The sequence below is a fragment of the Mandrillus leucophaeus genome, unplaced genomic scaffold (genome assembly GCF_000951045.1).
Source record: "Mandrillus leucophaeus isolate KB7577 unplaced genomic scaffold, Mleu.le_1.0 Scaffold297, whole genome shotgun sequence".
Taxonomy (NCBI): domain Eukaryota; kingdom Metazoa; phylum Chordata; class Mammalia; order Primates; family Cercopithecidae; genus Mandrillus; species Mandrillus leucophaeus.
This window is the reverse complement of record NW_012103109.1, coordinates 2670835-2691055: the sequence shown is the minus strand read 5'-3', so window position 1 is coordinate 2691055 and position 20221 is coordinate 2670835. Positions and strand designations below refer to the sequence as shown.

At 41.7% G+C, this 20221-nt stretch overlaps 1 protein-coding gene across 2 annotated transcripts in view; it reads left to right on the top strand.

Moving 5' to 3' along the window:
• The window catches only part of LOC105544070 (AP-3 complex subunit sigma-2), a 90142-nt gene that overhangs the window by 38616 nt on the left and 31305 nt on the right, over nt 1–20221 (top strand). The window contains exons 8-9 of one of the 2 annotated variants that reach the window (XM_011986334.1): nt 14871–14942; nt 18077–18308. In XM_011986334.1, coding sequence (XP_011841724.1) covers nt 14871–14942; nt 18077–18223 — 219 coding nt within the window. In that variant the 3' untranslated portion in view covers nt 18224–18308. Of the gene's footprint in view, nt 1–14870; nt 14943–18076; nt 18309–20221 lie in introns of those variants that run through there. The other variant, XM_011986335.1, reaches the window with a different exon arrangement.

The window sequence follows — 20221 nt, the reverse complement described above, 5'->3', positions numbered from 1 at the left end:
AAGAGTATGTTAATTTATAATGCCTCCAGTACTATATAAGTTTGTTTCCTTGTAACTCTAGTACTGAAGTGTATCATTTTAAATTTCTACTCAGAGATAGAGGTACCTCACATATTTGAATTTTTATTAATCATGCTTTTTCCATATGTGAGTTTATAATTTTATTTTCCATGTCAGCCTTCTGTAATATAATTGAACCACTTGTCCAGTGAAGTCTAGATCCTGGCTTATAATATCATATTTTATATATTCTAAGATGCACATTTTATCACACTTTAATAACTCTAAAATCTGGATGTGTGTTATAGTGGGTGACATCTTACAATTATAATTGACGGCATTTTTTTTTCTTTGTTAGCAGATAAAACAATGGTTTGCCTTATCATCAACAAATAAGTAAATCTCTGTGTTTTTTGAGTTTATTTTAAAACTTATTTTTTTCAAACTAATTATTGTCTAACCTATTATATTAAGTGTAAATAATCCATTTTTACCTCCCCTTGTTGAAGAAACTCTAATGTTGTATACTGTATTAAGTTTAGAGTAAAACTCAGGCCCCCTATTACAGCCTGTAAGGCCCAGCATGGTCTGGCTCCTTTGCCACTCTTTCCCCTCACCGGATACACTCACATCTTCATTGTGCTCTGGCCTTCTTGCTGTTCTTCAAACACAAGTACATTTTTGCCTCCAGGCCTTTGTACTTGTTCTGTCCCCTGGAATACTCTCATCTAGGTTCCTTCACTTCAGCTCTTCAAATGACTGACGACTTTTATCATTTATGTCTCAGCTCGAATTTTAATCCTTAGACAGACTTTCTTGACATTCTATCTGAAGTAACCCCCGTCACATCATCCTGTTTACTTCCTTCAGGGCACTTAGGACAATAGAAGATACCTCGTTTCATTTGCCTCCTTGTTCTTCCCACACCCAGAATATAAACTCGATAAGAACATGAGTTGTTGACTGTGGTGTCAACAATGGTATGTTCCTGGCATGTAGTCATCACACCTTTAACATTGGTTCAATAAACATTTAATACATAATTGGATTTAGTTTTTACTCTTCATTTCTTCATTTTATTCCACTGAGTTACATTTTTCTTTCTGCATTACTTTCTTGTTGTTTTATTTATTGTGTCTTTTCTTTTTCTTTTTTTTTTTTCCCTGAGACGGAGTCTTGCTGTGTTGCCCAGGCTGGAGTGCAGTGGCTCAAACTCGGCTCACTGCAATCTCCGCCTCCTGGGTTCAAGCAATTCTCCTGCTTCAGCCTCTTGAATAGGTGGGACTATAGGCGCCCACCACCGCATCTGACTAATTTTTGTATTTTTAGTAGACACGGGGTTTCACTATGTTGACCAGGCTGGTCTCAAACTCCTGACCTTGGCTTCCCAAAGTGCTGGGATTACAGGCGTGAGCCACCGCACCCAGCTATTTATTGTTTCAATATAGTTTCACATACCTAGTAAGACTAGTTATTCCCCTTTGTGGCAGTTGTTTTTCAACACATTCTCTGATATTTGTAACTATTTATTCATCCATGTATATTCTTGAATAATTTGTAAAGGTCCCAAAAAGTCCCTGTTGGATTATAATTATAATTAGAAGTGAATTAACAGTTACCATTTCCCTCTTGTTTATTCATTTCTTCTTTTGAAACTTACATTAAAGTTTCTTTTATTTATTTTTTATTTTTTGGAGACAGAGTCTCACTTCGTCACCCAGACTCCAGTGAAGTCTAGATCCTGGCTTATATTATCACATTTTATATATGCTAAAGTGCACATTTTATCATACTTTAATAACTCTAAAATCTGAGATCACACCACTGCACACTGGGCGACAAGAGTGAGATTGCATCTCAAAAAAAAAGAAAAAAAATGAAGAGTATGTTAATTTATAATGCCTCCAGTACTATATAAGTTTGTTATATAATTTGGAATCTCACTCTTGTCGCCCAGAGTGCAGTGGTGTGATCTCAGCTCACTGCAACCTAACCTTGAGGTTAGGAGTTCGAGACCAGCTTGGCGCCACATGGTGAAACTCTGTCTCTACTAAAAATGCAAAAAAATTAGCCAGGAGTGGTGATGGGTGCCTGTAGTCCCAGCTACTGAGGAGGCTGAAGCAGGATAATCACTTGAACCCAGGAGGTGGAGGTTGCAATGAGTCGAGATTGTGCCACTGCACTCCAGCCTGGGTGACAGAGTGAGACCCCCAAAAATAAAAATTAATAAAAATTAAAAGTAATCACACTCTATATATAGTTCTAAAACTTTCCTTTTCATCATTTAAGTTCTGGAGCTTTTTCCACATGCATTTTTTTTGATGGTGTGTGATTTTCCATAATATGAATGTATTCATATCTTCATCTTTGATTCATCATGCTGCTTGTGTGAAGGGGTGGCCTACCCCTCCACACCTGTGGGCGTTTCTCGTTAGGTGGAACGAGAGACTTGAGAAAAGAAATGAGACACAGAGATAAAGTACAGAGAAAGAAAAAATGGGCCCAGGGGACGGCGCTCAGCATACAGAGGACCCACGCCGGCACTGGTCTCTGAGTTCCCTTAGTATTTATTGGTAATTATCTTTACCATCTTAAAGAAAAGGAAGTGGCAGGATAATAGGATCATTATAGGGAGAAAGTCAGCAGTAAGACATATGAATAAAGATCTCTGTGACATGAATAAGTTTAAGGAAAAGTGCTGTGCCTTGATATGCATGTGTAAACATCTCCATAAACCTTTTTAGTGCATAAAGAGCAGCATTGCACTAGCAAGTCCCGCCTTTCGCCCTAAGGCAGTTTTCTCCTTTCTCAGTAAACAGAACATACAATCGGGTTTTATACCGAGATGTTCCATTGCCCAGGGACGGGCAGGAGACAGATGCTTTTCTCTATCTCAACTGCCAACAACCGCCAAGAGGCCTTCTTTCCTCTGGTACTGGTCCTCAGCACAGACCCTTCACGGGTATCAGGCTGGGGGACGATCAGGTCTTTCCCTTCCCACGAGGCCATATTTCAGACTATCACGTGGGGAGAAACCTTGGACAATATCTAGCTTTTCTAGGCAGAGGTCTAGAAGTGTGCATGTCCCTGGGTACTTGAGATTAAGAGAATGGTGATGACTTTTAACCAGCAAGCTGCCTTCAGGCACTTGTTTAACAAAGCACACCCTGCACAGCCCAAAATCCTTTAAACCTTGAGTCACCATAGCACATGTCTCTTGCAAGGACAAGGTTGGGGGCAGGGTCACAGATTAACAGCATCTCAAATACAGAACAAAATGGAGTCTCTTATGTCTGCTTCTTTCTATATAGACACAGTAACAAGCTGATCTCTTTCTTTTCCCCACACTTGTGGGCATCTATGTTTTTCCCAATTTCTTGCTATTGCAAATGATGCTGCAATGACATCCTTCCATGTGCATCTATATGCATATATGTTAATTCCCATAGTACAGATTTCTCAATTGGAATTGCTGCTTTAATAAGGGTATGTGTTTTTTAAATGAATAGATACTGCTGAATTGCCTCCAAACAAAGGCTTTGCTTTTGATACTTGTACTAATGGAATGTAATAAGAATGTATCTGTTTACCCGTAACCTCACCGACTTTTGAATATTAGAATATTAAGAATATTTTCACGCTGGGTGCAATGGCTCACGCCTGTAATCCCAATACTTTGAGAAGCCAAAGCAGGAGGATCGCTTAAGCCCTGGAGTTTGAGACCAGCCTGGGCAGCATAGTGAGACTTTGTCTCTACAAAAAAATTAACCTGGCTGGGTGCAGTGGCCCACACCCGTAATCCCAACACTTTGGGAGACCAAAGCAGGCAGATCACTTGAGGTCAGGAGTTAGAGACCAACCTGGCTAACATGGTGAAACCTCGTCTCTACTAAAAGTACAAAAATTAGCTGGGCCATGGTGTGGGACATCTGTAATCCCAGCTGCTCAGGAGGCTGAGGCGGGAGAATCACTTGAACCTGGGAGGCGGAGGTTGCAACGGCCTGAGATCATGCCACTGCACTCCAGCCTGGGTGACAGAGACCCTGTATCAAAACAAACACAATAACAACAAAGAAAATTAGCCTGGGGTGGTAGCATGCCTCTATGATTCTCAGCTACTTGGGAGGCTGAGGTTGAAGGATTGCTTGAGCCCAGGAGATCAAGGCTGCAGTAAGCTATGATTACACCACTGCACTCCAGCCTGCATGACAGACCAAGACCTTGTCTCAAAAATAAGATAAGAATATTTTCAAATGTTTGCCAATCTGATGGGTGAAAAGATGCAAATTCATTGTTTTCACTAGAGTTTCCCTGAATAGTAGTGAGGCTGCATATCTTTGGTATTTGGAAATGTCTGTGATATTTGTCCACTTATCAAATGGCTCATTTGTTTTGTTTGTAAGTTGGATTCTTTCCTAATTGTATGGATATTCTTTTTTTGTTATATTTATTGCAAATATTTTATCCTAGTCCATTGGTCTTTTTTACTTTATGTAGATACATCTGGAAGTTGTTTTCTTCATAGCTCCCAAGGTATGAAAATATTCTCCAATAGTTCTGCTGGTTTTTTTCCTTTGGAGAAAACCATTTTTATTATCATCACCACCCAGCTTATTTGTGCTGGGTTATGTACCAGTGGCAAGATCTTCTAACGAACATCTGCATAACATTTCTTTTATGTTTTAAAAGATGAAAATAACTGTACAAGGTTAAGTACAAAAGTACACAAGATAACAGACACAAAAAAAATGCATGTATGAGATTTCATTCTACCTACAGCATTTTATGTTCAAAAAGTAGAATTCATGAACCAAAAAATATTGTCCTTCTATAGTCCTGTCAGGTTTAGTGGAAGTGAGTTTAACATGATTACAACACCTATATCACTGATCTGATATTTATGAAAAAAATCTTAATTTTTCAATAAATTAAAGCCAATGCAAATGGGAATAGCATTTCAGTTTTTTGGTGTTTTTCTTTTTTTTTTTACTTTTATTTTGAGACAGAGTCTCACTCTGTTGCTCAGGATGGAGTGCAGTGGCATGATCTTGGCTCACTGTGACCTCCGCCTCCCAGGTTCAAGCAATTCTTGTGGCTCAGCCACCAAGCCACCCAGGGTTTCACCATGTTGGTCAGAGTGGTCTCAAACTCCTGGCCTCAAGTGATCCACCTGCCTCGGCCTCCCAAAGTGCTGGGATTACAGGCGTGAGTCACCGCGCCCAGCCACGTTTCAGCTTTATAAGATAGAGATATGAACATGGATGGTGGTGATGGTTGCACATTATGAACGTTATCGAATGCTACTGAATTGTACACTTAAAAAATGGCTATGATAGTAAATTTTATGTTATGTGTATTTTACCACAGCTTAAAAAAAAGAGAGGAAGAAAAGCCAGTGCAACAAACTGGAACACTAGCTCTTTGGGAACAAGGACCTGACATCAGAACAAGAAGGCTATAAGTTCCCAAATCTTAAAAGTATGGTCTTTTTTAAACTGCATTCATTTCTTACGTTGAAGATGTGAAACCCAATCCCATTCCTCTTTGTGTGTGGGTTTGTGATCTTGCCTTTTCATATTGAGCATCTACATTTCTAAATACAGTACTTCCTATTGCTTCACAGTCTTCTAAGTTTCTTCATCAGCTGAGCTACATCCAGCTTCATCATCACTCTTAATACCCGCTAATTTCCTATATATGACATTTTGGTCCTTGTTTCCCAAAGTCATAGTTCAGCAGATGGGGAGTTTGCCCAGTTTTTCTTGCCTTGATTTTTTTGCTCTTGTTCAGCAAATTTCACTGGATTTCTAGCTGCTGTGTCATAATCCCTCCGTACAGCTGTTCCATCTCTGCCAAAGCTGTTGCTTGCAGGGCTCTCATTTGAGCTGCCATAGCTATCTGAGTTATTGGCATTCCTGATGCCAACAGGGCAGCAACATTAAGAACAAAATCTCTAGTAACTGGAGCTATTTCTTGTTTTTGTTTTTCAACAATATCTTTTTCTTTTAAAAACTTTTTCTGCAACACCCATCCCAACTATTTCTTTTTCTTGCTGTTCTTGTAATTTCTTTGCCTATTCCATCCTCCCAGCTAAAACTCTTAGACATCCATTGCTGTGCCTTTACCTCTGAAGAGAGATGAACTAGAAATCTGGCTTAAACTTCTGGTAAATCTTCTTAGTTTCTCAATGCTCTTCTTTCTCTCTTGTCTTCTGCTTCCTGTACTACTTCTGCTTCTTTCCTATGCGTGTCATATTTATTTATTTACTTATTTTTCACACACAACACAGATAGTTTTTATCTTGAACAGGAGCAAGATCTGATCCATGGTTTTCTTTCTTTTGTTTTTTTTTTTTTTTTTTTCCTTTTTGGAGACGGAGTCTCACTCTGTTGGCCAGGCTGGAGTGCAGTGGTGCGACCTCAGCTCACTGAAACCCCCATCTTCTGGGTTCGAGTGATTCTCCTGCCTCAGCTTCCCAAGTAGCTGGGACCACAGACGTGCACCACCACACCTGGCTAATTTTTGTGTTTTTAGTGGAGACAGGATTTCGCCATGTTGACCAGGCTGGTCTCAAACTCCTGAACCTCAGGTGATCTGCCTGACTTGGCCTCCCAAAGTGCTGAGCTTACAGGTGTGAAGCACCGTGTCCAGCCCATGGTTTTCTTTTCCTTCTCCTAGATCATGATTGTTCTTCTCTCTGCTTCTGGATTGAGACTACTTCTTTTCCCTCTTTCTACTATGATGATGCCTTTCACGAGACCTGTATCTTAAGTGGACTTCTGCTTCCTGACGACTTTGTTTGTGTTTGTGTCTGTCCTTATCATTTTCAGATGAATTTATTTATTTATTGAGATAGCATGTCATTCTGTTGCCCAGGCTGGAGTGCAGTGGCATGATCACAGCTCAGTGTAACCTCTGTTCCCCCAGCTCAAGCTTCTCACCACAGCCTCCTGAGTAGCTAGAATCACAGGCACACACCACCACACCTGGCTAACTTTTGTGTTTTTTGTAGAGACAGGGCTTTGCAATGTTGCTCAAGCTGGTCTCAAACTTGTGAGCCCAAGCAATTTGCCCACCTTGGCCTCCCAAAGTACTGGAACTACAGACGTGAGTTACTGCACCCAGCCCATTTTCAGATGAATTTAGTCCCTCTCTTCCTTCATCAAAATAGTGTTCTTTGTCATTAGGCTCCTCAGAAGTGTATTTCTTAGAGGAATTGTTGTAGGATTCCTGTCTCCTTGCCTTATCATGAAATAGGCTTATTATTTTCCTACCTGAGTCTGCAGTGTCTTCAGTTCAGCCTTTTTGCCGATCAGCATGCTCTTTGTGTTTTCGTCCTTCATTTTCTTTCTCGTTTTCTTTCTCTTGACCTTGATTGTGATCTTGAATAATAATATTTTGAGTAAGAAAAACCGATGCATCCGACAGTTCTTCTTTTTCCCCCACCATCTGGGGATGTCTTTTTCTGGGGCTAGTCCATCTTGTCCTGGATAACTACCCTATCTTGAGAACCCAGTCTTAATTTCATTAAACATCTTTAATGAAGGCAGCCTTTTGGCACAGTGCTGCTGCAAAATGTGGTCTGGCTCTCCTCACATGTTCTCTGGCTGCCACAGTTCAGAGCTCAGGCCACTAGGGTGGCACCTCCACTTGCCACTTTTAGCAGTACCAGCCACCTCAAAGCTTTGCCACAGACTGAATAGCTCTTTCTGGGGACCTGGATGGCACCCAGGGGATCTGCCATTGCTTTTTTAATTTATTTTTTACATTTAGCTCATTAATATCTGTTAGATATTTTTATGTCTGCATTGAAATAGGTAACTTTATTTTTCCCCCAAGGGGTAACTGTTCTAACATTATCAGTTAGCTTGTCTTTTCCCCACCAACTTAAAATATGAGTCTTACTTTAAAAATTACATGTTATAAACGTGTATGTTTCAGTAATTTATATTCTGCCCCACTGATCTATATTCCCATGTTAGGATTATACTTTTATTTTATTTTTAAAATTTATTTAGAGACAAGATCTTGCTATGTCACTCTGGCTGGAATGCAGTGGTGCAATGATAATTCACTGCAACCTTGAATTCCTGGGGTCAAGCAATACTCCCACCTCAGCCTTCGAAGCAGCTGGGACTGCAGGTGTGTGCCACTGTGCCTGGCTAATTTTTTTATTTTCATTTTTTTGTAGAGACGATGTTTTGCTATGTTGCCCAGGCTGGTCTCAAACTCCTGGGCTCAAGGGATCCTTCTGTCTTGGCCGCCCAAAGTGTTGGGATTATAGGCGTGAGCCACCCCACCCAGCCTTAGTATTATACTATTTTAGTTAACAAAGCTTTACAATGAATTTTGATACCTAGAAAGACAAGTCATTCCTTATTTTCGCTGTTTTTCCAAATTTTTTTGGCAGGGTAGTCTTTCACATTTAATTTTCTGTAAGAACTTTAGTCTGTCAAGTTTCATTTTCTAAAGTCCTACTGGGGACTTCCATACTTCTAAATTCATTTTTTTCCTTTAAAACTGTAGAAAGTGAACTTTAAAACACACACACATACAAGAACAGAGAGTACAGGAAAGGAGACAATAGCAATGACATTTTTGAAAGCAGACAGGAATATGAATGCTTGATAATTGACTTGGAAAGCCACATCCCAGCCAACAATAGGGAAAGCTGACAGGCAAGCCGATAGAACTCTCAAAAGGCACAGAGCTGGCAGCATAGAGTCTCACTGGGGTGTGGGTCTGGAGCAGACAGGGAAAGCTGTCTGAGAACCAGTTAGCTTCCTAAGTCCTTTTCCCAATTCCAGTTCTCTGGTTAATTGCCCTTACCCCAGCACAAGACTGCAGATTTATTCCCTGAGAGTGAAAGTGTCTCTGGCTTAGGTGACAAAAGGTGTGCTTGATGGTACAAGTCGGGGATTAAATGATCATATGGATTCTGATTGTCGAATACTAATTTGCCAGCCCACTCAGCTCCCACGTATCTAGCAGCCAGTCTTTTATTCTCCAGGCAGGAGATTGAAAGATTTTGTCTCATGTGTCCATGTGAAGAGACCACCAAACAGGCTTTGTGTGAGCAACAAGGCTGTTTATTTCACCTGGGTGCAGGTGGGCTGAGTTCGAAAAGAGAGTCAGCAAAGGCTGGTGGATTATTATTAGTTCTTATAGGTTTTGGGATAGGTGGTGGAGTTAGGAGTAATGTTTTGTAGTCAGTGGGTGGATCTCACAAAGTACGTTCTCAAGGGTGGGGAGAATTACAAAGAACCTTCTTAAGGGTGGGGGAGATTACAAAGAACCTTCTTAAGGGTGGGGGAGATTACAAAGTACATTGATCAGTTAGGTTGGGGCAGAAATAAATCACAATGGTGGAATGTCATCAGTTAAGGCTATTTTCACTTATTTTGTGGATCTTCAGTTGCTTCAGGCCATCTGGATGCATACCTGCCGGTCACAGGGGATATGATGGCTTAGCTTGGGCTCAAAGGCCTGACATTCCTGTCTTCTTATATTAATAACAAAAATAAAACAAAATAGTGGTAAAGTGTTGGGGCAGCGAAAATTTTTGGGGGTGGTATGGAGAGATAATGGGCAATATTTCTCAGGGCTGCTTTGAGTGGGATTAGGAGCGGCGTGGGATCCTAGAGTGGGAGAGATTGAGCTGAAGGAAGATTTTGTGGTAAGGGGTGATATTGTGGGGTTGTTAGAAGGAGCATTTGTCATATAGAATTATTGGTGATGGCCTGGATGCAGTTTTGTATGAATTGAGAAACTAAACGAAAGATATAAGGTCCAAATAAAAGAAGGAGAAAAACGGGTATTAAAGGACTAAGAATTGGGAGTACCCAGGATGTCCAATTAGGGAGTGTCCAAGGGGGTTCAACATTATTGTTTGCTTGGTTGGTGAGTTTTTGGGCTCTGTCCTTGAGTTTTTTTATGTTGTTATATACTAGGCCAGATTGATTTAGGTAAAGACAACATTTTTCATTTAAAAATATACAAAGTCTTGGCCAGTCGCGGTGGCTCACGCCTGTAGTCCCAGCACTTTGGGAGGCCAAGGTGGGGGGATCACGAGGTCAGGAGATCGAGACCATCGTGGCTAACACAGTGAAACCCCGTGTCCACTAAAAATACAAAAAATGCTCCAGGTGTGGTGTTGGGCGCCTGTAGTCCCAGCTACTCGGGAGGCTGAGGTAGGAGAATGGCGTAAGCCCGGGAGGCGGAGCTTGCAGTGAGCCGAAATCATGCCACTGAACTTCAGCCTGGGCGACAGAGCGAGACTCCATCTCAAAAAAAAAAAAAAAAAAAAGTATATATATCTCTACACACACACACACACACAAAGTCTTTTTTTTTTTTTTTTTTTAAAGCAGTGAGTAAGTCAGGGCCTCGGCGATTTCGGAGGAAAGAAAAATGCAAAGCCAGCAACTGTTCGTTAAAGAAGGATTAAAAACGGCTAGGAGAGAGTGAGATTGATAGTGTGGTGGAGATAACTGGGGAGAGGTAGAGGGTGGCATAAGAACGGGAACCAGAATAAGAGTGAGTATAAAAGTAAAGAATAGGATTTCATCAGGGTGGAAGTATTGGAGGGTGCCCTGCCACCAAAGATCATCTATCTACTCCAAGAGTGAGTCAAGGGTGGCGGTTTGGGGATGGCACCGGGAGATATCAGCTGTGATGTCTTGGAGAAACAGTGTAAACTGGCAGTGTAAACAAGAGCAGGTCATTTATGAGTAGTTGAGAATGGTAAATAGGAGTATGACTAGACAGAATATAGTAGGGATGACAGGTTTTTGGGGCACAGTCCAAGTAGTGGGGGTGACTGCATAAAGCCCTGTTGCAAAGAGTAGGGTAAGGATGGATAGACCTAACAGAATGAAGGGATGTATTAGGCTCATAAGGGTTATTATTGTTCTTCAGAAATGTGAGTGAGTTTAAGGGAAGTAGGGGAGAGTACTTCCAGGAGGGAGAGGAGATATCAGGCTGGCTGTCCTGATATCAGACAGACACAGCTTTATCCTGGAATGATGAACCCAGTGGGGAGGGTCCTGCAGGCAGATGGTGGCTGGAGTACTATAGATGACTAAGTAGGGTCCGGTCCATCGAGGTTGTAGAGTTTGAGGGGTCAGATTCTTAACAAGAACTGATCGTCCAGCTAGAGTGTCTTCATATGGCTGGGAATCTGGACTGGGCAAGAGAAGATTAGCAGCTTGGCAAATTTCCTGTCTGGCCTGATGGAGGACTGGAAGATAGTCACCTAGAGGTCTGGTGTCTGGGACGAGATTGGGGCCGAGTAAGAAAGTGCGTCCACATAAAAGTTCAAATGGACTGTACCCTGTAGCATCTCGAGGACAGGCTCTAATTCTGTCAGGCCTCTGAGCCCAAGCTAAGCCATCATATCCCTTGTGACCGGCAAGTATGCATCCAGATGGCCTGAAGAAACTGAAGATCCACAAAATAAGTGAAAATAGCCTTAACTGATGACATTCCACCATTGTGATTTATTTCTGCCCCAACCTAACTGATCAATGTACTTTGTAATCTCCCCCACCCTTAAGAAGGTTCTTTGTAATCTCCCCCACCCTTAAGAAGGTTCTTTGTAATTCTCCCCACCCTTGAGAACGTACTTTGTGAGATCCACCCACTGCCTGCAAAACATTACTCCTAACTCCACCACCTATCCCCAAACCTATAAGAACTAATGATAATCCACCAGCCTTTGCTGACTCTCTTTTCGAACTCAGCCCACCTGCACCCAGGTGAAATAAACAGCCTTGTTGCTCACACAAAGCCTGTTTGGTGGTCTCTTCACATGGACACATGAGACAGATTTCACTGGGGAAGCAAATAGCCATGGGGGTGGGCAAGAAGTATCCGTGATTGTGGAGCTTCCAGTCAGCCTTTTATTCTTGTAACAAATGAAAAACCAAGGATTATCAGACATCTGAGGAAAACCTCTAACATAGAAGAAGGAGATAAAATGAACAAACAATAAAAAGCAACTTAAAATGTGCACCATATAAAGAAAGGAAAACAGTTTAAAAAAAAAAACCAAACAAACAAAAACCCAAAACCCTATTCTTAAGCTACAGAGAAGCCTGGCCAACATGGTGAAACCCCATCTCTACTAAAAATACAAAAATTAACCAGGCGTGGTGGCGTACACCTGCAGTCCCAGCTACTCAGGAGGCTGAGGCAGGAGAATCACCAGAACCCGGGAGGCTGAGGCTGCACTGTGCTGAGATCACAGCACTGCACTCCAGCCTGGGTGACCGAGTGAGACCTTGTCTCAAAAAAAAAAAAAAAAAAAAGAGCCACAGAGAAATAAAATCAGACAAACATAAATGGGTGCTAAACAAAAACACTCACAGAACAAAATGGTCTCTTAGAAATAAAAAAATTAGAGGAAATGGAAACAAACGAAAACCCGCTTCAATTGAAGTATTAGAAAATCAAGTTAAGCAGTTGTCTCAGAATGGGCAGAGATAGAAAATGGGAGAGAAAAGATAAGAAAATAAGACAGAGGCCAGGTGCAGTGGCTCATGCCTGTAACCCCAGCACTTTGGTAGACCGAGGCAGGGGGATCACTTGAGGTCAGGAGTTCGAGATCAGCCTGGCTGACATGATGAAACTCCATCTCTACTAAAAATACAAAAATTAGCCAGGTGTGGCGGTGCACACCTGTAATCCCAGCTACTCGGGAGGCTGAGGCAAGAGAATTGCTTGAGGCAAGAGAATTACCCGGGAGGCAGAGGCTGCAGTGAGCCGAGATCATGGCACTGCACTCCAGCCTGGCCAACAGAGCAAGGCTCTGTCTCAACAACAACAACAAAAAAACAGACAGAGTTCCAATACTTGAATATAAGCAGCTCCAAAAAGATTGATGAGGAACGTGGAAAGGAGGGAATTCTCAACAAAATAATTTGATAAAATTTCCCAGAACTGAAGGACTTGAACTGCAGGATTATAAGGGCTTACCAAGTACCCAGCATAGTGATTGAGAAAAAGACCCATTTAACTATGTGTCCTTACAGTGAAATATTCTGGCACTGTTAAAAATGTAAAGATTTATGAATAGCACTAATATGAAATTATTGTATGTGGTTTTTCATCTGTAGCATTACTAGTCATAGAACATGAATACATAATGTCAAATAGTTTTCCAAAGTGGTTGGTATCTGACAGAACACAGTGTACTGGTTATCAGTCTCAGGAAAGGAATCTAAATGCTTTTGCCCATTGCATCTTGGTATCAGAGTCAGCAAGGAAAACAGTGCAAACACTGGATAAAGCTTTACTTACATAGAGAAGAGACAGAGCAGGATCAGCTCCAATAGTGTGCATTGGTTCCTCATGGCAAGTGGGTCTGTCTCCCCAGCAGCCACTGCAGGGTGGTTTGCCTACAAGCACCCATCTTGTGCTACAGTGAAACGGTGTGCCTGGTCTCCATCACTTGCTGGCCTCAAGTAAGACCCATTTTCATGCAGTGCTGAACAATTCGTGACACTGCTGACAATGAGATTGTTTAAATGAGGTCATTCTCTGAGAGAAATTAAAAAGTTATGGACAGATACCTAGGTTGTAGTTACATGGTATGTTCATTCTGAAAATTCATTAAACTATGCCTTTGTCATTTGTACGCTTTTCTGTTACGTTTTATTAAAAGTTAAAAGGTTCTATAGAGAAGTAAGCTCAGGGCCTTTTTAAGAAAATTTTAAGTTGTAAACACATAAATTAAATTTATTCATAGGAAGGTGTTTTGTAGGCTAAATAACTCTGACCAAAAAAATTAAAAAGGGAAAGTGTTTCCAAGTTAATGTTAGCTGAAATTAAAACACAGCCATGTTAACCCTGTAATAATGAAAACTTTTTTGTACATGTATTCATTGAGGACATAGTATTGTAAGTAGTTGGTTTTTTTTTTGTTTGTTTGTTTGTTTGTTTTTTTTTTTTTGGAGACAGAGTCTCGCTCTGTCGCCCAGGCTGGAGTGCAGTGGCCGGATCTCAGCTCACTGCAAGCTCCGCCTCCCGGGTTCACGCCATTCTCCTGCCTCAGCCTCCGGAGTAGCTGGAACTACAGGCGCCCGCCATCTCGCCGGGCTAGTTTTTTGTATTTTTTTTAGTAGAGACGGGGTTTCACCGGGTTAGCCAGGATGGTCTCGATCTCGTGATCCGCCCGTCTCGGCCTCTCAAAGTGCTGGGATTACAGGCTTGAGCCACCGCGCCCGGCCTAGTAGTTGGTTTTTAAAATTTGTTATTTTATGGAATTTTTTTCTTTCTTTCTTTTTTTTTTTTTTAAAGAGACTCTCACTCTGTCACTCAGGCTGGAGTGCAGTGGTGCAATCTCTGCTTACTGCAGCCTCCACCTCAAGCGATTCTCGTTCAAGCTATTCACATGCCTCAGCCTCCCAAGTAGCTGGGACTATAGGCTTCTGCCACCACATCCGGATAATTTGGATAATTTTTGTATTTTTAGTAGAGATGGGTTTTCACCTTGTTAGCCAGGCTGGTCTTGAACTGTTGGCCTCAAGTGATCCGCCTGCCTTGGCCTCTCAAAGTGCTGAGATTGTAAGTATGAGCCACCATGCCCCACCATAAATTAGCATCTTATAAAGGGGGAAATAGCCACATGTGTCTGCTGGTTGTGTTGCTATCCTGAAAACAAGGTTTTCCTGTCCTAGATTATTCCCTCTGTATCGAGGTAAGTAGGGTGATCAGCTAATGCTGGAGACAAAAGGTGGGTGGTTTTTTTTTGAGATTTGTCATAAAGTAAATAGTATTGTGACAGCCGCCTTTACTTTCAGATGTGACATTGATAAAGCTGTGAATATGTTCCTATTTCTCCTCTTTATCTATTTCTCTTTGTTTTCTAGGTTTTTGTGGAAACTCTGGATAAGTGTTTCGAAAATGTGTGTGAATTGGATTTGATCTTCCATATGGATAAGGTACATTCTCTTGCAGTTCTCTTCCAAACTAGGGTTACCAGAAAACCAAGAGCCTTGGGCATCTCTAGCTACCTCTACACCTTCATTTTGTTTCTTGTTTTTTTTACTCATAAGACAGTCCTAGAACCTGTTTTATTTAATAGGTTTAATAGTTTGGGTTTTGCTTTGTTTTTGCTAAGATCTATTAACAGTTTTAACGTGCATAAGATTATTACTAGGCCTATATCATGGTTCATCTGCTCACATACTGACTTCTTGATATAGGAGAATGATGTCACTGGCTACTTGGCCAAAGGTGAGATAGTTTTATGTTGATTATACAATTAGTTTCCTAGTCATAGGCCAGTGACAGTGAAACTTTGGAATAATCATGACGCAGAGGCTTTGACTTAGATAGTAAAATTTATATCTTTCCTAAAGAGTAATATAGTGACTAAGAGATCTGTAATGTAATTCAAGGTCAGGTGATATTCTGTAGGAAGGCAGACTATCAGAGGCAGAATTAAAATGGCCCCAAGTAGGTGTTCTCAGATTTGTTTTGCTAGGATAACTGTGACATGGCTTGTGTGATCTTGGCTCACTGCAACCTCTGCCTCCCATGTTCAAGCCTCTCCTGTCTCAGCCTCCCAAGTAGCTGGGACTACAGGTGCCTGCCACGATGCCCGGCTAATTTTTGTATGCTTAGTGGAGATGGGGTTTCACCATATCTGTCGGGCTGGTCTCCAACTCCTGACCTCAGGTGATCCACCCACCTCAGTCTCCCAAAGTGCTGGGATTACAGGCGTGAGTGAGCCACCGCGCCCAGCCTCTTAGGTAACTTTGAAAGTCAACATTTGTTGTTTTGTATTTTACCTTCTTTGCTCTGTGTTTTTTGTAAGAATCACCCATTTTGTTACATGTAGCCTTAGGTAGTTTAATTTCATTGCTGCATAGGATTTCATTATATGATTTTATCCATTCTATGACTGATGGAATTAGATTGTTTTGAGTTTGGAGCTTTTATGAAATATGTTTATGAAATATCAGCATCCTAATGCAGAAACATCATGGAACCCTGTTGCTTCTTTAGATACTCAACTTGGGACTCCCTGGCAACCTTATGGTGTTTCCAGTATTTACTGATGATTTTGAGTCAGCCTCCCTTTCATGTGAAAGGATTGTATACTTTTTGGAAACTTCAGAGATCTCTTAGCACTCTTTCTGTGCAAGCACTTAGAGTTGTTTTGTGCTTTTCATGTGTTAAAGATCTGCTGTTTTGCAACTTCTATCAAGGAGAGCCATAGCTCAAATCTAGTTCCCTTTTGTACTGGAGGGACTAGAGGGACTAGAGTCCCTTTCAAGTATTAAAGAGACTTGAAAATATAGGGGGAATGGAGAGGTGCCTTCTGTAGGCCTTATTGTTATTATTTTAAAATAATATTGTTAAATACAGGCCGGATGTGGTGGCTCACACCTGTAATCCCAGGACTTTGGGAGGCCGAGGCGGGCAGATCACTTCAGGTCAGCAGTTCAAGACCAGCCTGGCCAACATGGCAAAACCTTGTCTCTACTGAAAGTACAAAAATTAGCCAGGCCTGATGGTGCACGCCTGTAATCCCAGCTATTCAGGAGAACCGCTTGAACCCAGGAGGTGGAGGTTGCAGTGAGCCGAGGTCGCGCCACTGCACTCCAGCCTGGGCAACAGAGCGAGACTGTGTCTCAAAAAAAAAAAAAAAAAAAAACAAATTATTAAATGCAAGATGCTACTTTCAAAGTTACCACCTGGTTTGCAAAGTGCGTTCTTTGAAGATGCCACCTGTTGCTCACCAGGCTGCAGATGAATTTCTTAACATCTCAGGTGTAGATTCAGGGATTCAGAGATATATTTTACTAGGAAAGGGGGAGTTTTCAAAGCAAGAGAAGAGCCCATGGAGAGGTATATTGAGGTGTCTCTGCTGGAATGACTTCGTATCACCCCCCTCTTCTAATGCTGTCTTTTTTATCAGGCACCTATGAGAGTAGCTTTACTAGTGGAGAGATTGGCAGAATGCTTAGACACCATGAAATCTGTATTTGTGTGCCAGCTGCTTATAGATGTTGTCTGGGGGCTGGGCACAGTGGCTCACGCCTGTAATCCCAGCACTTTGGGAGGCCTGAGGTTGGGAGTTTAAGATGAGTCTGACCAACATGGAGAAACCCTATCTCTTCTACAAATGCAAAATTAGCCGGGCGTGGTGGCGCATGCCTGTAATTCCGACAGGAGAATCACCTAAACCTGGGAGGCAGAGTTTGCAGGGGGCCGAGATCGCGCCATTGCACTTGAGTCTGGGCAACAAGAGCAAAACTCCGTCTCAAAAAAAAAGGAAGTTGTCTGGGAACGCCAGCTGCCCAACACCTGGAAACTTAGGGATCTGTGGGATAATATACACCTGGAGAAGACAGTGGCAGGCCCTGTGGGAAATTGTGCTTGGGTGCAGCCCCTCTCACTGGGAGAAGGGGTAGCCTCCCAACCCCCCGGTCTAAGCTAGTTCATTGTCTAGGCAACCTGGAGTATGCCTCCACAGTGACTTTTTTTTTTTTTTTTTTTTTGAGACAGAGTCTCGCTCTGTTGCCCAGGCTGGAGTGCAGTTGTGTGATCTTGGCTCACTGCAACCTCTGCCTCCCATGTTCAAGCCTCTCCTGTCTCAGCCTCCCAAGTAGCTGGGATTACAGGTGCCTGCCACGATGCCCAGCTAATTTTTGTATGTTTAGTGGAGATGGGGTTTCACCATATCTGTCGGGCTGGTCTCCAACTCCTGACCTCAGGTGATCCACCCACCTCAGTCTCCCAAAGTGCTGGGATTACAGGCGTGAGTGAGCCACCGCATCCAGCCTCCTAGGTAACTTTGAAAGTCAACATTTGTTGTTTTGTATTTTACCTTCTTTGCTCTGTGTTTTTTGTAAGAATCACCCATTTTGTTACATGTAGCCTTAGGTAGTTTAATTTCATTGCTGCATAGGATTTCATTATATGATTTTATCCATTCTATGACTAATGGAATTGGATTGTTTTGAGTTTGGAGCTTTTATGAAATACATTGTCATGAATATTCTTGAAAATAGATGCTATTGTACATTTTTGTACATTTTCTTGAAACATCTATTTCTCTTAATAGTGCAATTCCTGGGTCATAGATGAGGCCTCTAGAAGGAAGAAACAGGGGACCACAAAGGCACCAGCAGGCCTGCAGCACTGGCAGAAGAAGTCTGAGGCTCAAGGCCTCCGGACTGTAGGCCATAGTATCTGCCACTTTGTTAGATAATGCCAAACTTGCCAGAGTGATTGTATCAATTTATACTTCCACCAGTGGGGGGTGAGTGTTCCCTTTGCTACATATGCTCACTAAAAGTTTACATTCTCAGTGTGGTAGTCATTAGAACTGATAACTAAATATTTACAGTTCTTTCCCCTTCAGGACACATGGTAAAATTACACTTCTATGCCTTCCTGAAGTTAGGTGTAGCCATATGACTTGCTTTAGCCATTGAAGTGTGAATGGAAGTGCCATGTATCACTTCTAAGCAAAACTTAGGAGCCAGTGCTAATATATATAATAATGGAATGTGTGTGTGTGTGTGTGTGTGTGTGTGTGTATATATATATATTCCATTTGTGGAAGCATGGATACACAGCCTCCCACGACCTGGGTCCCTAACTGAGGATGAGGTAGAGCACTGTCCCCAAGTGGACCCACAGTGGATGTGTGTATAGTATGAGAGAGATAAACTTGTTACTTTAAGCCATGAAATGTTAAAATTGTTACTGTGGCTTAACCAAGCCTGTCCTGACTGACGGATATAGAACTTAATTTTTATCAAGCTAGTAGGTATGTACTGGCATTTCATTGTCATTCTAATTGCATTTCTCATGAAGATGAGCATCTTTTCTTGTTTATTGGCTATTAGGAGGTCCTCTCTAGTGAAATGTTTATTCAGGGCCTTTGTTCTTCTGTGAGGTTGTCAGCCTGTGTTTTAAAAATGTATTTGTAAGGGCTGGGCACGGTGGCTCATGCCTGTAATCCCAGCACTTTGGGAGGCCAAGGCGAGCAGATCACCTTAGGTCAGGAGTTTGAGAACAGCCTGGACAACATGGTGAAACCTTGTCTCTACTAAAAATACAAAAATTAGCTGGGCATGGTGGTGCACCTGTAGTCCCAGCTACTTGAGAGGCTGAGGCAGGAAAATCACTTGAACCCGGCAGCCGAGATCACACCACTGTACTCCAACCTGGGTGACAGAGCAGGACTCCATCTCAAAAAAAAAAAAAAATGTGTTGGTAGAAGTTGTGTTGAATAGAAGTAGTGACAGTGGGCGTCTGCTCTGATTCCTAGTTTCAAAGGGAAGCTTTCATCCTGTCACCATGAAGTACAGTATTTGCTATAGGTTTTTTTGGTAAAGATGATCAGGTTAAGGATGTTTCTTCCTTTCTCTTCCTACTAAGCATTTTTAATCACAAAAGGATGTTAAAATTTATCAAAAGCCTTTTTTCTAGTTCCTGAGGTAATCATGAGTTTTTTGCATCATCATTCTAATACTGCTTTGTAAACATCTATAAGGGTGCCCTCTAAAGCAATAAAGTAATTTCACTTCCAGCCTTTTTATTGGACATGTCTTTTAGAAGGGAATAAAAGGCCATAAAAATGTTGTTCTCCCTCATGTCTTATCTTCAGATAAGTTCCATAAAGTATTTTGCTGCCACTGCAAATTTCTTTTACAGTTTATAAAACTGTTTATTTTTGTTGTTCATGCGGTATTAGGAAATAACTGTTCATATCTCCTGAGATTTTTGAAAACTAGTGATGCAAGGAATCAGAATCCTACCCTATTCAGTTTTAGAATGTCTGAGGCTTCCAACAGGTGGCTTCCTTTTCATAGGATTTCAAGCTTATCTTTGCTGTCATAGAGAGCAGTTGCTAATTCAAGTACAGCTTCTTTCTATTGATAATAAAAAATGATCTTTTTACTAAGATAGGCAAAAGCCTTGTCCTAAGACAATAGGAACATCACCTTGAACTCTGTTCTTTTTGACTAAAGAATCTCTTCACCTTGAGGTCAGAAACTCTCATCAGTTCCTAGGTCTTTAAGATCTGCATTAGATAGTCATGGATAGGCCGGGCGAGGTGGCTCAAGCCTGTAATCCCAGCACTTTGGGAGGCTGAGATGGGCGGATCACGAGGTCAGGAGATTGAGACCATCCTGGCTAACACGGTGAAACCCCATCTCTACTAAAAAATACAAAAAACTAGCCGGGCGAGGTGGCG